The following is an 18599-nucleotide window of genomic DNA, read 5'->3' on the forward strand; positions in this document are numbered from 1 at the left end:
TGTTTTAAGAAGATACTTTAAATATACAACAGTGTGTATAAAGACGCAGAACAGACTTGTTTCCTCTATTTTTTACACACTTGTACAAAGAGAAGCAAAGCCATAAACAAAGATGCATATTACCGGTACATGCATACAAATGAGTCAGAAACATGTCCTGTGTAATCATCCTGATGGCGCATGAACCAGAAACAAACCTAGTGACTCCTCTGTGCTTTTAGTAAAGCACTTAAGATACCTGAAAACTTTAAGAGAGCAAGTTTTGACATATAGGTCAGACATTACATATACTGTACAGCATGAAGCATTAAGGGAATTGACACAAAAAACAAACAGATTTAACCTGATTATTGAATTAATTTAAGTGGTCAGAGATTTCAGCTGGCAATGGGTCCGACTTTTTTTTTTTTGTGTAGTCTGCTTTGGGAAGCAACAGTTGCTATAACGACATTTCAAACATGATAAACTCTGAACATTTGGTTACGGTAAATTCACAAGACAGTCCAGTGATGTACGATGCATAAATTGACGAGCGAGTGCGTGCAGAAAAAGAGCTGTGTGACGTTTCCCTTTCCGAAAGACGATTCAACATCTAAATATACCCTGGTTAAAAGACTGAATCCAATGTCTGGAATATACAAGGGCACCATCGGCTATGTATGTTGTGCAGGTTGGAGCATCAGCAAAACAATCACGGGGTCAAGGAGACATTGTAAGGGTGTTTTTTCTCTTCGAGTCTCGCCGTGGGAATGGCACAAAGCTTTTCACCTCTCTGAAACATAATCCTGTGGACACAATCAGGAAATTAATTGTTTATTGCATGTACAACATTTATTGCTTTAACACACCCGTTTATACCCACTGAATTCCCAGTGCGTATTGTTATATATTGAACGTGATGGCGACTTACGCTTCCACTCATCCAGGGATAACGTGGCGTTGTCATGGCTGTCGTCATATGGCGTAGGCTCAGGAAAGTCGTCAGGATCTCTTAGGCTATCAAAATAGGAGTGCTCCAGAGCAAGTTCAGCTGTCAGCCTCTCGTCTCCATCCAGAACCAGCATTTTTTCCAGCAGATCAATACCTGTCCGTGGTCGAAGGAACGAAAGAAAGCGCCGTTTTACTAAGACGTAAAGTATTACTTTATCGGACAAAACGTAGTAAAACTGAACTTACCCTTTGCACTTGCCTTTGGGAACAACGTCGAAAAATCTTTCCTTGGATAGCGAGGAAGCGCCTTTACATAATTTTTGGCCTGGATTTACACATAGAAGACACAAACTGAGGCATCAGGTCAAAGGCATCTGTTGAATACCAGCTATTTATTTGTGTTTAACCAAGGATTCAGTTAAAAGTCTGTTGCAGTTTCATTGCATGACTGGGAAAAAAAACCCAGATTGGCTCCACATAAATTGTAATTTTTGGTAAAACATGGCAATAAACATCCATTTGTCCTGCACAACTCATAAATATATATTCTTTTTCTTTGCATAGATTTGACTTTTTTCTGCAGGCTTCTGTCACTGTTCTAATTGTAGTAATGCCACACTATACTTACAGTCAAGGAGTTAGTGTGCTGCAGATAATCTCAGGGACACATTATGCATTACATCTGTGAAAAATCATTCACTTCTTAGCAATTATTAACTTAAATCAGAAACAGACACCCTCTCCAGATCCAATCCTGTAATATCGGCTGCAGCTTCCTGAAGGGTTTAAGGTTTAATAACTACTTTACTAATACTCAGCTGATAATTCTTCCCAGTTTAGTCAGCTTTACATCTGTTGTAACACTTTGCAGCTCTATTTACCGATTATTCTAGTTCTACTTAGATGTACCTCAATGCTGTCCAGCTTCTGTATGAACTCTGGCCCAGGAACTCCTGTCACTTTCATGATCTGAGTCAGCTGGTCCATGTCTGATGTTGGTGACAGTCAAGAGTTTTAATAAACAAAATAAAAAATAAATCAAGACTCAGAAAATGAGGTCCCGCAAAGGCCTGTTAAACTGAAAACTGAAGCGAGGTAGTGAGATAAGCTCCATGAAACAGTAACAACTCCATTTGCTAGTAGGCACTGTGAATCAGTAAAGTGCAAGAATTGCACTTTAAGAGAACATAAAAAAGTGTATTAAAAATGCATCAAAAAAATGTTGTGCTATTCTTTTTATGCGGTAGCGTTATCGTGTTACCTGAGGAAACTTAATGACTTGTTACATAGACTATACTATAATCGCCTCATTCTGTTTAACAGTGGCCATTACCAAATAAAAGTCACTTTGTCCAAATATGTTGTCATAAAGAAACCATGAAACAGATTTAGAACTTCACCAAACAGCGCTATCCATTTCTCTAAAATCCTCTTTACTTCCCTTTCGAGAGGCTGCTGATGAAAGGATACAATCTTTCCCTTTGAAGAGGGTTTTTCCGTGGATCATTTCGGCCATGATGCATCCCACGGACCAGATGTCCACTAGAATGGACAGCAAAGACAGAAAACATCGGTGTGAAACAAGTAGGGGGCCCATCGGGGTGCTTTAAACTGAGCTCGGCGCAGGAGGATGTCAGCAACAAAAGCTTTGGAAATCAGGAGATTTTGGCTGCAGACCATCTTTTGGGGTTACGTTCTATTTTGTAAGCTGAACGGAACCACAGGAGATGTTTATTAGCAGCAAAGCTCCTCTCTCCTGCAGCTATATAAACCTTGGAATCAGCAACCACGGTGTGACAGCTCCATTATTGAGTCTCAGCACCATCAGGCTGCTGTCAGACTGTGTCGACTGCTAGCAGATTCAAGGAAATAGGGTTTATTGTCAGAACACCCACACTCCCTCCGAAGCCGTGCGCACGAAACACAAGCATACATTAACAAACTGCTGACTCATAAAGTGCCATCCAAACCACAGCCGGCAGGAAAACGGGCCTGTAAGTGGGATCTTCTGACCAAACAGCAGCAACCCTCACAGCACAGACAGTCCGACACATTGCCGAGGCAACGGCGAAGACAGCATTAGGAATATGTAACGGCTACAATTTTCTTGCCAGTCTGGGTGTAGTGCATCCAGTTCAGAATGACCTCGGGAGCCCGGTACCAACGGGTCACCACGTAGCCCGTCATCTCAGCATCAGCACTGCGGGCCAAGCCGAAGTCCAGAATCTTGAACAGAAGCAGAGGGATCACAACACTACAGAATATCCTGTGTATCGTCTATTTATTACTAAGATAATGTCATGATATTCAGCTGTAATCCATCACTGTACAAACCTTCAGTTCACAGTCTTGATTTACAGCCAAGTTTCCAGGTTTAAGATCCTGTAATAGAAAATAAGATGAGTGACGGTTTCCCACCGCACACAGTGATTAGCAACAAATTACAGAGTTTTTACGGCGGCAAATCAAATCTGAGGCTTAGAACTTGTGGCCTAAGGGGGCTCCGGCAGCTTGGTTTCATACCAACTTTGGAGATTTTACACGACCATCAGATACTGCAGCCTCTATGCCATCATTCTTTAAAATCTGGGACATAATGTGATGTGACTTGTTGCGTAAAGCCTTTGCTGTATTAATAATTACGACAGTAATAGTGTGGAAACACCCTGCTGGTCACAAAATGATCACAAATAAACAACAACGTCCACCATGACTCACAGGCAACAAAGGGAAGACCTGGATATAAAATACTGCATGGGTAAAGAAATCGATATATCAAAGAATCAGTCACATTCTAGCCGTTAGCTCAATGCTAATGCACCAATGAGTTCTTCTTTTATCAATGTTATAATGTAAAATTGGCATCATCCTTCTACCGAAATCATCAGTATGGAGTGAATAGCGGTTTATACAGGCATTAGTAATAATCTCAATTGTGAAAGAAATAAATTTATGTCTGATATTGTACCACACCTGCATTTTGACCTCTTCCTTAACACACAAACAACACAAGCACATTGGTGTACATGCATGCATGCGTGCTGAAACAAGGGGCAGAGGGTGCGGCATAACATTTCTAGACATGTCTGCATCAGAGTCATTCTACCTGTCCGGGCGAGGTTTAGACTGACTCATTAGAATCAGCAGTCTACTCTCCACTTTACTTTACAACAGGACCACAGCACAGAAAACAAAATTCTGAAAGAAGCAGTTTAAACTCCAGCCTCTTACCCGGTGGATTATTCCAGCCTTGTGGATGTACTGCAGAAAGAAAGAGACAGAACAGATCACACACAGTCACAACTGAGGATGAAAATGATCATTAGTGTCACATGACCCTTCGCATGACAACATTAGGCGCCGTTAGCAACCCTGATAAAGTATCTACACAATATCTAGCTCCTATTAAAAAGCACAAACACTGCATTATATAATGTAACTCTGTGTTTTTCCAGCAGGAGTCCTGGGCTTACCCTGAGACCACAGAGCGTCTGGTAGATAAGAAACTGGACTTTGTCTTCAGAAAGGGGGCCTCGCACCTTTGACAGGTCAGTGAACATGTAAGGCATCACAAGGTAGCTGGGAAAAAGAGAGAGAATAGACATTTTTCTTCCACCTGCTGTCATTTTCAACACGCGGTTCATGCTAGAATCCAGGATGTATTAGGAAGGGTAAAACTAGTTTTTCATTTATGCAACATTCCTCTTACGCTACATCATCATGCGGTCATATGTAATCCTGAACTAAATGTCTCAATTAAAACGATCCTGGTCACGCACTGTATTTCAACAGGCTTTTTCCTCAGGCCTTGCCTATCGCCGCCTGGGGGGGGTTTCCCAATGTGGAAGCCAATACTCACAAGTCCTGCATCTCATCGAGTCCCAAGGCAGGTGTGAACACATCAAGAAGTCCAATTACCTGGTTTGAAAGAAAGACAAGGACTTTGAATGTACAGTTTTGTTATAGGAAATGGGAACTCGAAGCCTACTCACATTCTCATGCTTCATGTGTTTGAGCAGCCGGAGCTCCCGGTAGGCCCTCTTCGCAAATATCTCTGACTGGAAAGGCCTGTGGAGCTTCTTAATGGCCACTTTCTCTTTAGTCTTCTCATTTATTGTTGAGCTGTCGTGAATAATGGAATACCAAGTCATTAGCTTTGCACTCTTAAGTCTGCGTGAGCCTTTGCTTTTCACTACAATTTCCTTCTTTTTTTGAAGTCGCAGCCGAGAGAAAACGACAGGATGGCCTGTTTTGAGGTTTCACTCTCGCTAAGTACGTCTGCATGGATGTGGGAACCCTTGCATCCTCAAAGTGAGAGTCTGGGGGGGGGCTGTGGCCTTTTAAATGTCGATGCTTAAGTGTTTGGCACCTCGTGATGCGGACGCTTGCAGTGATCTGCAGGGCACCAGTTCGTGGGAGGAAAAGCTTGTTAGGCTATTTGCAGCCGCTTCCACCAACACACATTACACACACTTGTGCTGAGTGCTGCAGATGGCACAGATGCACAAAAGCTACTGAGTAATTAATAAACAAAACAACACAAATAAAATGCTTACTAATTCTTGCAGATGTTCTTCTTCATGTATACATTTGCTCTGAACCTCGGGAAATATTTGCCCCTCAAACTGGCACTTACAAGAAGACGAATGATCGAGCATTATTGTCATCTTTGACATTAATAAAGATCTTCTGTATCCATGTTTACATAGATGTTGCAGATCCCAGTATAGGAGTAGACGTCATTCATGACAGAAGCTTGGTATACAAGAATAAACCTTTAATTCAAGAATTTGCCCCCCCAGCCATTCTAGAAATAATAATAATAATGCATAGGTAAAATTTTTCTTCATGGAATTAAGTGGACCTTGACTGTAGTTTTTCTAAAGGGGAACCTGAAGAGTAAAAGTTATACTGAGACACAAACACACACTCACACTCACACACACACACACACACACACACACACACACACACACACACACACACTTTTGTACCACCTTGATGATGTTTAACAGCAAAATTAAATAAAATACATTCAGTTAACTCACGTTAAAACAAATTTGGCAATAAACCACACACACATTACCAACAGGGAAGGAAATGTGCACCACGTTACTAAGACATTATTTCCCCATGATAAATCTATATGAGTATGCATATCATCACCATCAATACTACCATGCATCGCCGCAAGCACACATTACCTGTAAAGTGGCCATATCTCACACCACATTCATTATGGGTTTGAAGGTGTTTCGTGGATGCGGATCCGTGCAGTATGTGTGTATTATTACATAATTAATAAAACCAGTGTTTGGACTACACACGACGCATCTGCCCAGATTCATGAAACTGTATCTGGCGTCAAAACCGAGGGTGAAGGGGTGAATGTTTTTGGCCCGATTTAAAGGTCGTGACATAGTAATACCCTTACAATGTCTCCCTCGTAATATAGACAGCTTTTAGGGATGTAAATTTGGCCGTGAACAGACAACGAACGCTGCTGTGTACATGATATCAAAACAGTCCAGTGACAGTCGATGCTCCACACTTCAAGCCTGCAGATTCATGACAAGTCACTCACCACACGGAACCGTACGCCCCGGTACCGATCTGTTTGAGCCGTGTATATTTCTCCGGGACTTCCCACACCGTGTTGTTTATTTCCTCCCGAGAGAAATGTGCGTGTGCCTCCATGATACAAGAGGAAAAGACGCAGAAAACTTCTATTACTCGCTCGGCAGAGAGTGCAAAACAGTGCTCCTATGAAGCGTTTTTCTAAAGAGAGTACTTCCTTTTTGGATTTTCAAAATAATGGGAGTATTATTGTCGAAGCGTTCACCGGTTGTACAAAACATGCAAAGCCACTTGTAATTCTGGTCAAACATATGAATCAACATTACGTAAAAGGATGTTATCTTAATGACATATTATGATAAATTATACAAAATTCGGGAACTTTTATTCTGAATGCGACCCCACAACAGTTCCGCTTACATCCGGATTAATTTTCTGAGCTTGTTTTGGTGCTACCGCGTTACGCATGTCGTCATGGTGAGCTAATTTGTTCATTACCGCGGAAAGATCCTTAACGTGCTGCCTGTCGTCAAATATTTCACAAAACAACTCTTGTGCATAGGATCCAAGTCAAACAAATGTAAAGATGTGCAAATTTTGCAGTGAAAAATCAGCGGCCAGCTGCTTGCTGAAACATGTCAACATGACTCGATATATTTCCACCCACACGTAGGAGGTGTTACTTGCAGGAATAATTACTGCTCATTGGCAGAAGTTTATGAATCATGGCTGCCTTCTGTAGATCACACTTACAAGGAAATTTAAATTTAAGATGGGCCTTTTTAATTTTGTTTTGATACATCCAAAACCCATTGACTCATTTACAATTATCACCACCAAAGTTCACCCCCCTTTTTTGGTTTCCTGTTTTTTCTTATTTATACATGAAACAACAGTACTTCTTTTCCAACAGTACACAGTCTTTATTTAATCATTTGAATACAGGTATGTTCGAAAAATAAACTAAAAAAACCCAACATATTCTTAATTGGCAATTTGTAATTGAGTGCAGTGAGGCGAAATAAAACAACCCCAATGATACCAACAAATGTATATTGCCTATTGTACAGAGTGTAAAGCTGCTCAAAGCAGTTTGGAATTAAATTTAGGGCCAATATAAATAAACCCTAAACCTTAAACCTGACAGTCTTGTTATAAGATACATAACCTGGAGGGATTTAACCAGCAGTCAGTTTAAACACTGATCCTCTCCCAATCTTTTAAACTGTTATTTTCTGTCTTATTTCTGTCCTAACCTACTTTGATACGTATGAGTTATTCAACCTCTGATGTAAGACTTAATGAGATTTGACAGTGCGCTGTGCAATAATGGCTCTCCCCATCTAGCTTTCTTTCTCTTTGTTCAGGAGACTAAACATCACACATGCAGCATGTTTAGGACATTGTAGAAATCTTGTTTGTTCAAGGGGTTGAAAAGTAGATTCATCAGGAGGTGGAAACTCAAGTGCTCTTTCTACACACTCACAGAGACCTCTTCCTTGCTCTTTCTATTCTCTGCTGGTGCCTTTAAAAGATTCAATTATTCTGTTTTTTTCCTGCTTCACTAGCTTTTATATCCTTCACCTCTTGTTGTCTTATAAAAGCAGTAAAAGGGCTTTTGAAAGTGAAGAGTATAAAAGGGTCACTTCGATATTTGATTCTTTGGATAAAAACAGCTTTCATAAGGAAAAAAAAGTCATAAAAACGCCTTGTACATGCGATATAGGTACAAAAACTACAACAGAACCAATGATCTATTCTGTCTGTGACTAATTGAAACAATATTAAATATTTTCCTGGTCATAATTTCAGTTTAGATATAGTTTTTCCACTGAACTCTGGGATTCTGATAATGAACAATATAAACTGTAGCTAGAAAATCCTTTTGTCATAGACCTTTGGTGGCTTTGATCTGAAAAAGAATCTAAATATTATGTAATTAACATTCAAATAAATGCAAAACAGTGTGGAGGTTCTTTCAAAATACTTTTGGGGTTCCTTTTAAATTGCAGAGAAGGTTAAATCTTTCCCCTCTCTCAGAAACATGTGGATAAAAATGTGGGTTTCTGGCTTTAAATGTGTCTTTAATCCTCTTCTCCAAAAAAGTAACTAATGACTAAACTTCTTGCATAAAAAAGTTCAATAATGGGCTTCAAAACGGAGCAGAGAGGATGTTTAAAGCAAAGCAAATGGGAACGACTAAGGAATACTTTGAAATGCCTTTTTTAAAATCCCATCAGAGACCACAGATGACAGGGAAAAGGATGAGATTAAAGAGTTTAATGAAATGAGGAAAAGCTCAGTAGAAAACTGCAGATGCACCAAAACAAAAACAACAAAAAACAACCCAAAAAAACACCTAATTTTCAGATTATTGAAAGATGCATGTTCATTTCCAAAGCAAAATCAGCCAGAGCTCGTTCAAATATCTGCAGCGTTATTGTTTCATCACTCAGAACCATCTTCAGGTTCCCTCCCCTGTCTTGTCATTCTCCTCCTCATGCACCATGAAGCACGTAGAGCCCCCGACCTGAGAGCCGTTCATCATAAGGCATGCACAGAAATATTATCTCTGGGTTATAGGATAATAAACGCCTTGAAGTCGTCAGCAGAAAATAAAGGACGCACCTGAAGTGTAAACCCTAAATCATTCAGCTATAATCTCTGCACCACCACGCACACAGCTATAAACCTGACCTCTGGGTGCATTCGAGTTCATAAAACACAAAGTTTTCAGAATGCTTGATATCATCTGCATTGGTGTTTTCACGACGGGCTCCATCCAGTTATGGATGGAAGCGACACTTTAAAGCGGCACATTTTTCACAATATTCTAAACGTAAAGTGAAGCAAATGAGGTGAAAGCCTGCTTTATGTTGTCCTTCAGCTTGATCTTCCTGTGCATCTGCTTAGAAAACGCACCCCTCCTCTGTTCTATGTGGATTCACAGTTATCTAGCAACGAACGGGGTTCATTCTAGACTTGACAGAGATTTACTGTATCTGTGAATGTTATCATCAACTGGGTTTATTTAATAGTTAATCTTTCAAGGAGAACCCTTTGTTTTTTCCACGGTTCCTTCTTTGTAATGCCGGTGAAATGTTAAATATAGTCTATTCCTGTGAACAAGGAGGGACTTGGTTAACTTTCAGTGGATGAAATATACCAGACAATTTCATATTCTATCTAGAGAGAGAGAGAGGAGAAATTGCCTGAGTTTTAAAGGTCTTTTCTTCTTTACAATATTCCAGGATGTTACTTGCCTTCTGAGGCCATGTCTGGTTCACACAAAGCAAAAATGAATACCAGTGAAATGATAAAAAGCTAATGCATATTTAATACTCTTTGCACAGTGGAAAAAGTCCCGTTTTATGAAAACCCCCAACGCTGCTCATGTTAATTCTCAGTACATTTTGTTCAATTCAATAATAAAATTCAGAATTTTTTTTATTTTACATTTTTTGCAAAGCCTACCAAGAACACCTTGAACCAAAATCTAGTTTTGAACTGGTGCAAGAAAACCAGCCACGTGTGAGCCTTTTTTACACTTTCTTCAGTCCAGTTCGAGCTCAGGTTGAAAAAAAAGTGCAATAGAAAGTGAAAAAAGTGTGAAGTGAAACGTTTTCGCACAGAAGCATTTAAAGGAAAAACCTTTGAAAACCAGTCCACAGGGTGGCGCTAGAGTCTAGCAGAGTGCACCAGGAACAGAGCTGCACGATGTCTTTTATCAGATCAGCGAGGACAGCAGCTTCATCCAGAATTCCATATTGTGCCATTTAATGCTGTAGGGTTCATTCACACACTGATTTATAAAGACGTGTTTGCCCTTGAATTTTACCGTGAAGATGAAAAGGTGCTACCTTTCTGCTTCAGAATATCTTTTAATACGAAAATTGAGAAACGTGACTGTATGCTGGACAGAACAGAAGAGAAGACCTTTCCCCCTTGTTGCGTTTAACACGTTGCAGTGGAGGGAAGGGAATGGCTGACTTTGAAACAGATAAAGAAGCAGACGATGGTGTTTATTTATGTGAACAGGTGTCACTCTCACATCATTTTAAATGTAGAAGCCTCTGAGTGGTGTGTGTTGCAGCACAGTAAAGATTGGGAGATAATAAATGGACGTGGCATGTCCTCTGTTTTTGCTTGGGAAGCAGATATATTGGCATGACCGGTGGCGTTTTTGTCTCTCACACACACAAACACACGCACACACACACACACACACACACGCACACACACACACACACACACACGTATGTCTCTAGCCTATAGCCTGTCTCTCCCATAATGCATTGCTGTGCCCCTTTCCCTGACCCCTGACCTAAACCCAAGTCGAACCATAACCTTAAAACAAGTCTGAAGTTGTAAAGACAAAATGTCCTCACAATGAGATGCGTATTTTTATTCCCACAAAGTAGCAGCAGAATAGAGAGAGAGAGAAGGGCCATTCCTTTAATCCCAACCTTTCCTACTATTTTACCATGTTCCCCTTAAATAAAAGTAACATTCAAATTGCGAGGCCTTGAAATTTCCACGACCCTCAAGGTGTGAGTGAAATCTATGCATAACATTAACCTTAGTTTTTTACTTCCTCTTTAATTTTCCCCCTGAAATTCAAGATTTCATTGAAAGGTCCTGCAGAGCCAGTCAGACCCCGCAGTGTGTGTGAGGCTTCCCGAAGCCCACACATGTAGAAACGCACACGTGCACACGCCGTTGCAGCCCTGCAACACCGCGCCCACCGGCAGTCGTGCAGTTCCGCTGACCGTGCGCGCACTCGGAGCTTCTGCATCTGCTTCACTCCCGTCACTTAGGCATCAACCCATCCGCCAAAATCCTCTGGAGCCGAATCTGACTTGACATTTTCCGAAACTGAATCAGCAGAGAAAGTTGGTAAGCATGTAGGCAAATACGAACACTTCAGGAAGGGGGGAGGGGGTAAAAGAGAGAGTGGTGGGAATGAGGGGAAGGGGGGGAAGCAGCTCCGCAAAAGGCCACGTTTAGAGGAAGTCATCCATTTGCCCCACGTGTCACCGGGCCACGCGATGACATTAACCTAATGAGTCTTTACGTAATAATTAAAGTCTCCCCGGTGAATGACGGCGTGCCAGTCCGTAGCGAGGGAGGATTAATTATTGGTATCAATCAGCGATGTTATCTGAGGGTGCTACTTGGTTAAGAAAGGAGACGCGCGGACAGCGGCATTTAGCTGTGATTAATGAAGTGACCTTCCCCACAGCCTTGGCTGAGATCTAGAAAAATCTATTCCATTTCAAAGTGACCTCCATCGGGGAGGAAAGGGGAGCAACGACTGTTGGAGCAGCCTTCATCACGACAACTGGGACGTATGCAAAAATGCAAAGTGACGACAGCGATGCTAACGACGCAGAGCACCCTCCCTGCGGGCCCCCAGCCCCCATGCGCAGCTCTTCCTAACGGTATGACCAGGGAATATCCTCAGCGGGGTTTTAGTGAGCTCTGAGTTAAAACTGAGTCCTCAGAGTTTCCTAACGTGGTTGCCCGGCATGTAAATGTGGCAGCGGCTGCAGTGGCCATCTTCACGGTAGTAGTAGATGCCTTAAGACTTTGAAAGAATTAGCATACTTTGTCCCGTGGGTCTGAGTTGAAAGAGCATGACATTAGCATTTTTATGTTGGCACCTTTTCTCCATTAGCACATGATAAGCCAAGCATATAGGTGATATTCACACATGTAGAATAGGAGAACGAAGCCATTTTTTGAAAATGGAGCACATTTAGGAATGAATATATATATTGTGAGGAGGATTGAGCTGTTTTATTTTAATTGTCTAGAAATGTGAGCGTGAGAGGAAAAGACGAGGTTTTCTCTGGCTCAGAAGCTAGAGACAGCTGCAGATGCATCGTGTGCTTGGAGTTGTCTAATTCCCTTTGTTTAATGGTTCGGAGTATCTCGGTTTTTTAGTGTGTTGCACCAAGATGTGCAACAACTACTTGTGTGGGCATGCATGAATCCATGTTCCTGCTCTCTTCTGCTCCAGATCTTCTAAGTCATTCCGCGAGCAGTCTTCTTTGATTTTACCTATAATTTGACTTTGAAAGCTGTCAGATTCATCATCTGCGCATTAAAGGATTTGAAAGGTTTTTTTTTAACCCTCCGTGTCAGTCGGTCTCCATTTGTGAGTTTGTCTGTCTGTCCGCTTCAGACATGAGGACAAAGAAAAGTCTAGGTGTAATAACTCTGCAATTTCATTAGGGGATTTTTATCCGATAAAAGAAGACAATGGTGGCTGATCCAAAACCGCCTCCGCTCCTGCTAATATAAAGTCTGTCTGTCAGAACCCATAGGGAGACCTTTTATTACTGCTAATTGACCAGTATGAAAAAGCCTAGTCGTGTAGGTGGAATCAGTATATGATGATTAGGTTCCATTCCGAGGTGGAAAATAATTCCATTTTATGCTGACGTCCATCTGGCTGTGCTTCCGTCTGACCCAGCATCAGGTCAGCACAGATAATCTGCTGAAATCATTAAGGGTGGGGGGGTGGGGGGGAGGCCATTTCGCTAAAACAACTCTGCGAGCCTTGCAGATGTTGCATTTGTTTTGCCGCCGATTTCTGTTGTTAACAGATGGGAAACGCACCCACATGCTCATAAACCTTCATCTCTCCGGCGATTGCCATCTTGTGGGAAGCTGGTACGCTGCCCGCTCCACGACAAACTCCTTGCGCAGTACAGAAAGCCCCTGCGGCGGCCCCTTCGTGCGGCCTCGGAGGCGTCTGGCTCATTTTGTCATGTTTCATCTCGCCCGCTCATTAATGACGTGCGCTGGCTGCGACGTGACAGACCTCCCATTCGCCGCTGTTTGTCTGCTGGCTGCTTCCATAGCAAAACCAGCCAATTCTAATAGCGTCTGCGGCGGGTTATTGCTGCATTTCTGGAGCGGATTGGCCATAATGGGTAATAGGAGGCTGTTAGTGAGGTGACCCTTAACATAATGATCCACTCAGTCCTTATAAAGTATTCAGGACATTGACTTTTCATTCATGAATATAAGACAGGGGGGAAAGGAGACAATAATGAGCATTAGCCAGTATACCACATTCATTTGCAGAATGATGAAGAAGGTGTCAGAAGACTCACAGCCATCATTTTCACATCTTTTTCTACACCAGTTAGCTTAAGCAGCGATTTTTACTGCAGCAACAGTGCCACAATGCTGCCTTGTTAGGCTAAAAAGCAAAGCGCAACCAATGCAGATCAATAACATTTTATAAGCACACCTAAACTGGCCCCATGTAGCCAATGAAGTGGAGTATTAGACTGTCTTCTACACTTAGCCCCCATCAGTAAAGCAGCTGCAGAGCTTTTGAAGAATTCTTATCGTGATGTAACCTGATAGGTCTAACAGATTCCCAGAGCCACGTAACGAGGGACAAGCTGGGGCTGCACTTTTAGCAGCGAGTTTAAAAAAATGCCAACATGGCGCGGCAAAGTTGTGGAGAGTCGAATCTGTGAATCTGTTATCGCGTAATGTGAAAAACATCTCAGACTGATTCAGAAATACGATCATTTGGGAGTCGCATTTCATATGAACAGCACATCTGCGTCGGTGGCTGCCGGGCGAGCTTTTCATTTGTGCCGTGAACCATGTCCTGATTCATCCGGGCCCACGAAAAATGTACACGTTAATTAAAAAGCGTGACCGCTGAAACTACAGTGGTGAGTCGGTGACAGCTGCCGACTAATTACATGCCCTCACAGATAAGTCTCATTATTTTTGGGAAATTCTGCATTCAGCACCCGTACGGTACCATTTTTACGGCAGCTGGGCGACAACGCTGCGCTTTTGTATTCTGTGTGTTCCTGTGCTTGCTACTTTCTGGGTAAAAAGGACATTTTTGGGAAGTGAGGACATTTTGGCTGGTCCTCAACCACTTCAAAGAAATGTTTGAAGGTTAAGATGTGGTTTTAAGGCTTAAAGTTTAGGTCAGGGTTTGGGTTAGGGGGTTAGTTAGGATGGTTATGGTGAGGGTAAGGGGCTGAGGAATGCATTATGTCTAAGAACGTCCTCACAAAGATGGTAGTACAAGGATGTACTTTTGTGTTTCTTTGAATTGCCATATTTAATCATCTGGGTTTCCAACTTTTTATATCTCACTGAAGGAGGAAATGACAAGCCAAAGTATATGTTCTCTTTTGTGCTTTTGTGCAATGCAAGAGACTTTTTCAGGCCTTAATCGCTCTAAAAAGTAATCACAGCCCATCGCCATGAAGGGAATCGCCTTGGCGAATGGCGAGCAGCCCCATCAAGTGCGACACCAGCTTTAGCTGGTAGCTAAACTGGGGTGACTGGAGGCTAACTGGGGAGGACTGAGGTTGTGACCAGGACTATGATGTCAGGTGAAATGGAGACTGGAGGGAGAGAAGATGGAATCAACCAAACCAGCTAAGATGGTCCAAATCAAATTCCAAACCACTTTATTCGGTAGATAAATGCTTTGTTATCATTTCTGTTACGATTGGACTTCCTCTGCTTATCTGGAACCACCCTCTCCCCCAGCTTCCCCCTCAAGTTCTCCTGGGAAAAGACACGCAGATGTTCATTACTGGGAACTGAATGAAAACACAAATTAAAGTACTTAAACACGGCCATGTAAAAACTAAAATAAGATCAGTTTGAGGAACTGTCTTCCCTTCATTTCTCACTGAAATGGGAAAAACATCTCTGGTTCTTTTTAGAAGCATCAGAATAGCACAATATCCCATATTTCAGTTTCTGTTTACGATGATTAAATGCTGGGAGCCCCTGACACAACAGCACCCTTGATACAAGACTTTACACACTCCAGCATTTAAACCCGCCCGCCTTGCGTTTAGACCAGGGGTGGGGAACCTTTTTCACATCGAGGGCCATTTAAATTTTTATAAAGTCCTCCGAGGGCCATACTATTACGAACACATACCTAGGGATGCAAAGAAAAAAAGACAAAAGAAAGTCTAGAACCACTGTGTTACTAAGTCTCATGATTGCTGCATTTGAGTTTGAATTATTTATTTAACACACATGCATATAAAATCACCAAAAAAATAGAATAAAATGACAAACAAGTAAAATATGTTTTTATGGTCATACAAAACAATAAAAAAAAAAAAAGAGGTGCAGAGTTGAGGCAAGAGACCCGTAAGGGCCTGTTCGAGGCCTCTACTCACAAAAACTGCAATACAACAAGATAATCAAGAAAATAAATGAAAAGAAAGAAAGATAAAGACAATAATAACAACTAGAAAGCGCTTGGAGAGCGCAGACCTCCGCCAAGCGCAACAATTCCTGGCATATTGTGATTTTCACCATAAATATTAGTCCCACATATACTTTGACTACATATTTAGATTCCTTGACCATAAAAACATACCGTTAGCCACTGGAATCATAACAATATATGTCTTAGTTCAATAGTTATTCACGAAAAGAAATTCACACTTTGAAACAATTTTACTTTGTCCGGCGCGAGCGCCTCAGCGGCGGCTACGAGGCACGTTCACGAACTCTCCTTCGGCGTGAGGTTTCAGCTTCGTGGCTATTAATTCACTCACCACAAAACTTGCACGCGTAATATTCTCTCTGTCGGTACATGGTCGTGTGAACGCTGCTTGTTGAGCCTCCAAACTCCGGCGAAGAGCGTTAATTTTATCCAAACTCATCTGTCCTTTCAACTCGTCGAGTTTAGCGTGTTTCGCTATGCATTTTTCGTCCGTGTCAATCAGTCCAGCCCACTACGTACATCACATGCTGTGTTCACTGACCCTGACCTTGACTCGGACATAACATAACCGTCTGTTTTATCTCAGAAAACGGGAAAATATTTCCTCTTGTTACGAAAGAAATTTCAGGATACGAAAGACAAAAATACGCTACCGCTGCTGCTCGCAGCTCGCGGAGTTTAGCGAGCTTTATATGTGCACTGTATAAGTGCACATATAAAATATAAAAATCTTATTGCGTTGCGGGCCGGTAGAAATGGTCTCTTAGGCCGTATATGGCCCGGAGGCCAGGGGTTCCCCACCCCTGGTGTAGACGGTGGCGTTCTCTTCCTAAACAGTCAACAGCCATTTTTGTGGACCCATGTGGTAGCAGAAGGTTGACAACAATGACTTTAAGCACATCCTAAACCTCATAAATTGACGAGTCATATAATATTGTGGTAACTGGTGAATTTTCTGCCCAGTGAGTCTGCATGTGCACATCAATAGAGACCATTAGCTCTCATTAGGCGTGTTGACTGGGTGTGACAACATTAAAGCGCGTAGGATTTTTCCAGCCTAAACTGAAACTTCATTATGAGAAACCAATGGCTTGTAACATATTTCTATGTCAAAAGCTTCATTTGTTATCTCTCTAAGTGGGTGTCATTACAGATGGTGCAAACAAGACTTAAAGAGCAGGAAAATAAACAACAGCATCTGAATATTTCCGGTGCACCACTGACATTAAATGATGGAGACCATAAAAATGCGGCTCACAACCAAGGGTTCATCTAAAGTGGCATTTTACTGGAAATTCGGTGTCTATAATTAGTGCAGAAACTGTAAGTGATGAGTGGGTAGCCTGTGTGTCGAGGAGCACGTCACAGCATGTTAGCATCCAGGCTAAAACGTGTTACTTACGCCTGTCGTGGCTGCTCTGGCGGCCTGTCAGACCAGCCATTAGGTGACAGTGATGCATCCTGTCTGTCTAGTTCACTGGCCCAGAAAACCTGTCACCTGACACACACACACACACACACACACACACACACACACACACACACACACACACACACACACACAGACCCACACATCATTGCATCACTGGACACTCTCTCTCTATCCGTCTTTTGTGTTAAAATGTCGAGGACATTCATCAGGCGTATCATTTATTCAGCATTTAGAAAAAAAAAACCTTGACATGGCAGCAGAAGGAAAAAAAACCCTTTCAAATGTTTTAAGCATGGCCAACTTTAACAAAGCCGTGCCCCAAGTGTGGGTCCTGCTCAAGACTTCTTCCTGTTAAAAGGGAGTTTTGCTACCATTGCGCGCCACACTTGCACTGGGGAGCTCAGGCTCTAAGTTCTCTGAAGCTTCCGGAGGACGGAAATTGTTTCAGCTATAAATATAAATGAATCGTTTCAATCACCGTTTGGGTTCTCGAGAATGAAAATTTCCCATCAGCCTCGCTGATTTCCACCAGCAGCAGACAGATGCTCTCAGCTGCACACGAGCAGAGAGAAAGAGAGAGAGAGAGAGACAGAGAGAGAGAAACCAGCTGAAGAACTGAGTTGAGCTTTTTGCTGATAAAAAAAAGCCAGATGATTCCCTCAGGAGTTATCGCCAGGAAGGTGAATATTGGTTTTTTTTTCTCCAGAAGCGCAAACTAAGTGGATGCTAATATGGTTCTCTGGCTTTTAAATGTGTAAATGTAGAATTATTTCCTGTGCTGAAACTTTGGTCGATACATTTACAATTTCTACTTTATTGTGTGGGCAATAAAAGCACTTTAAAATGCTGCTTAATGTTTTGATTCCATTCTCCTCAAAAATAACATGAAGGTTTCAAACTCCACCAGCGGATGTATTGTATTGTATTTGCTAGCAGTGCTAGTTCATGTGCAATCACAGCATATCTGATTTTTGGTACCGATGCTTTTTCGTAGCTTTCATTCTTATGTGCATGGCATTTCTTCTTGTCTCTGCATACCTCTGGTCATTAATCTGAATCTCCAATCCAGCCCTACTCTCAACATCTTACCTCCAACCTGACAGAAATCAGTCCAGCAACCCTCTCTTTTCCCTTCCAGTAACTCTCCACCTTTTCCTTCTCCTGTGCCTGTGTTTTTTCCACCTTCCCTCTCCTGTCCAGTGGCCCTTAACTAACTGTGCATTTGTGCCTCCCTCAGAGGCCCAATGTATTAGTGCCAGATGACCTCAAGCCACCATGTCCAGCGCTCCATGGATAAAACGATAGGAGGAAACTCCACTCCTCCATGCTGTGCCACTTTTACTACCTTTTATTGTCCAGGATCTCTTCGCGTCTTCTCAAATGTGTTCCTAACAGCCTCTCTTAAACCTCATC

General features: G+C 42.1%; 1 protein-coding gene across 1 annotated transcript; it reads right to left on the minus strand.

The window, feature by feature from the left end:
* Positions 1–36: 36 nt before the first annotated feature.
* Positions 37–6715, minus strand: mapk13 (mitogen-activated protein kinase 13). The gene is made up of 12 exons (XM_003962970.3): positions 6515–6715; positions 4923–5052; positions 4790–4848; positions 4404–4509; positions 4162–4191; positions 3265–3312; positions 3042–3156; positions 2401–2472; positions 1840–1919; positions 1177–1255; positions 911–1084; positions 37–785 (listed from the first exon to the last, which is right to left on the minus strand). The coding sequence occupies exons 1-12, from the start codon at positions 6625–6627 to the stop codon at positions 700–702; spliced, it is 1092 nt and encodes a 363-aa protein (XP_003963019.1). The 5' UTR covers positions 6628–6715; the 3' UTR covers positions 37–699.
* Between the last annotated feature and the right edge of the window lie 11884 nt (positions 6716–18599).

The sequence above is a fragment of the Takifugu rubripes genome, chromosome 3 (genome assembly GCF_901000725.2).
Source record: "Takifugu rubripes chromosome 3, fTakRub1.2, whole genome shotgun sequence".
Classification (NCBI taxonomy): Eukaryota; Metazoa; Chordata; class Actinopteri; order Tetraodontiformes; family Tetraodontidae; genus Takifugu; species Takifugu rubripes.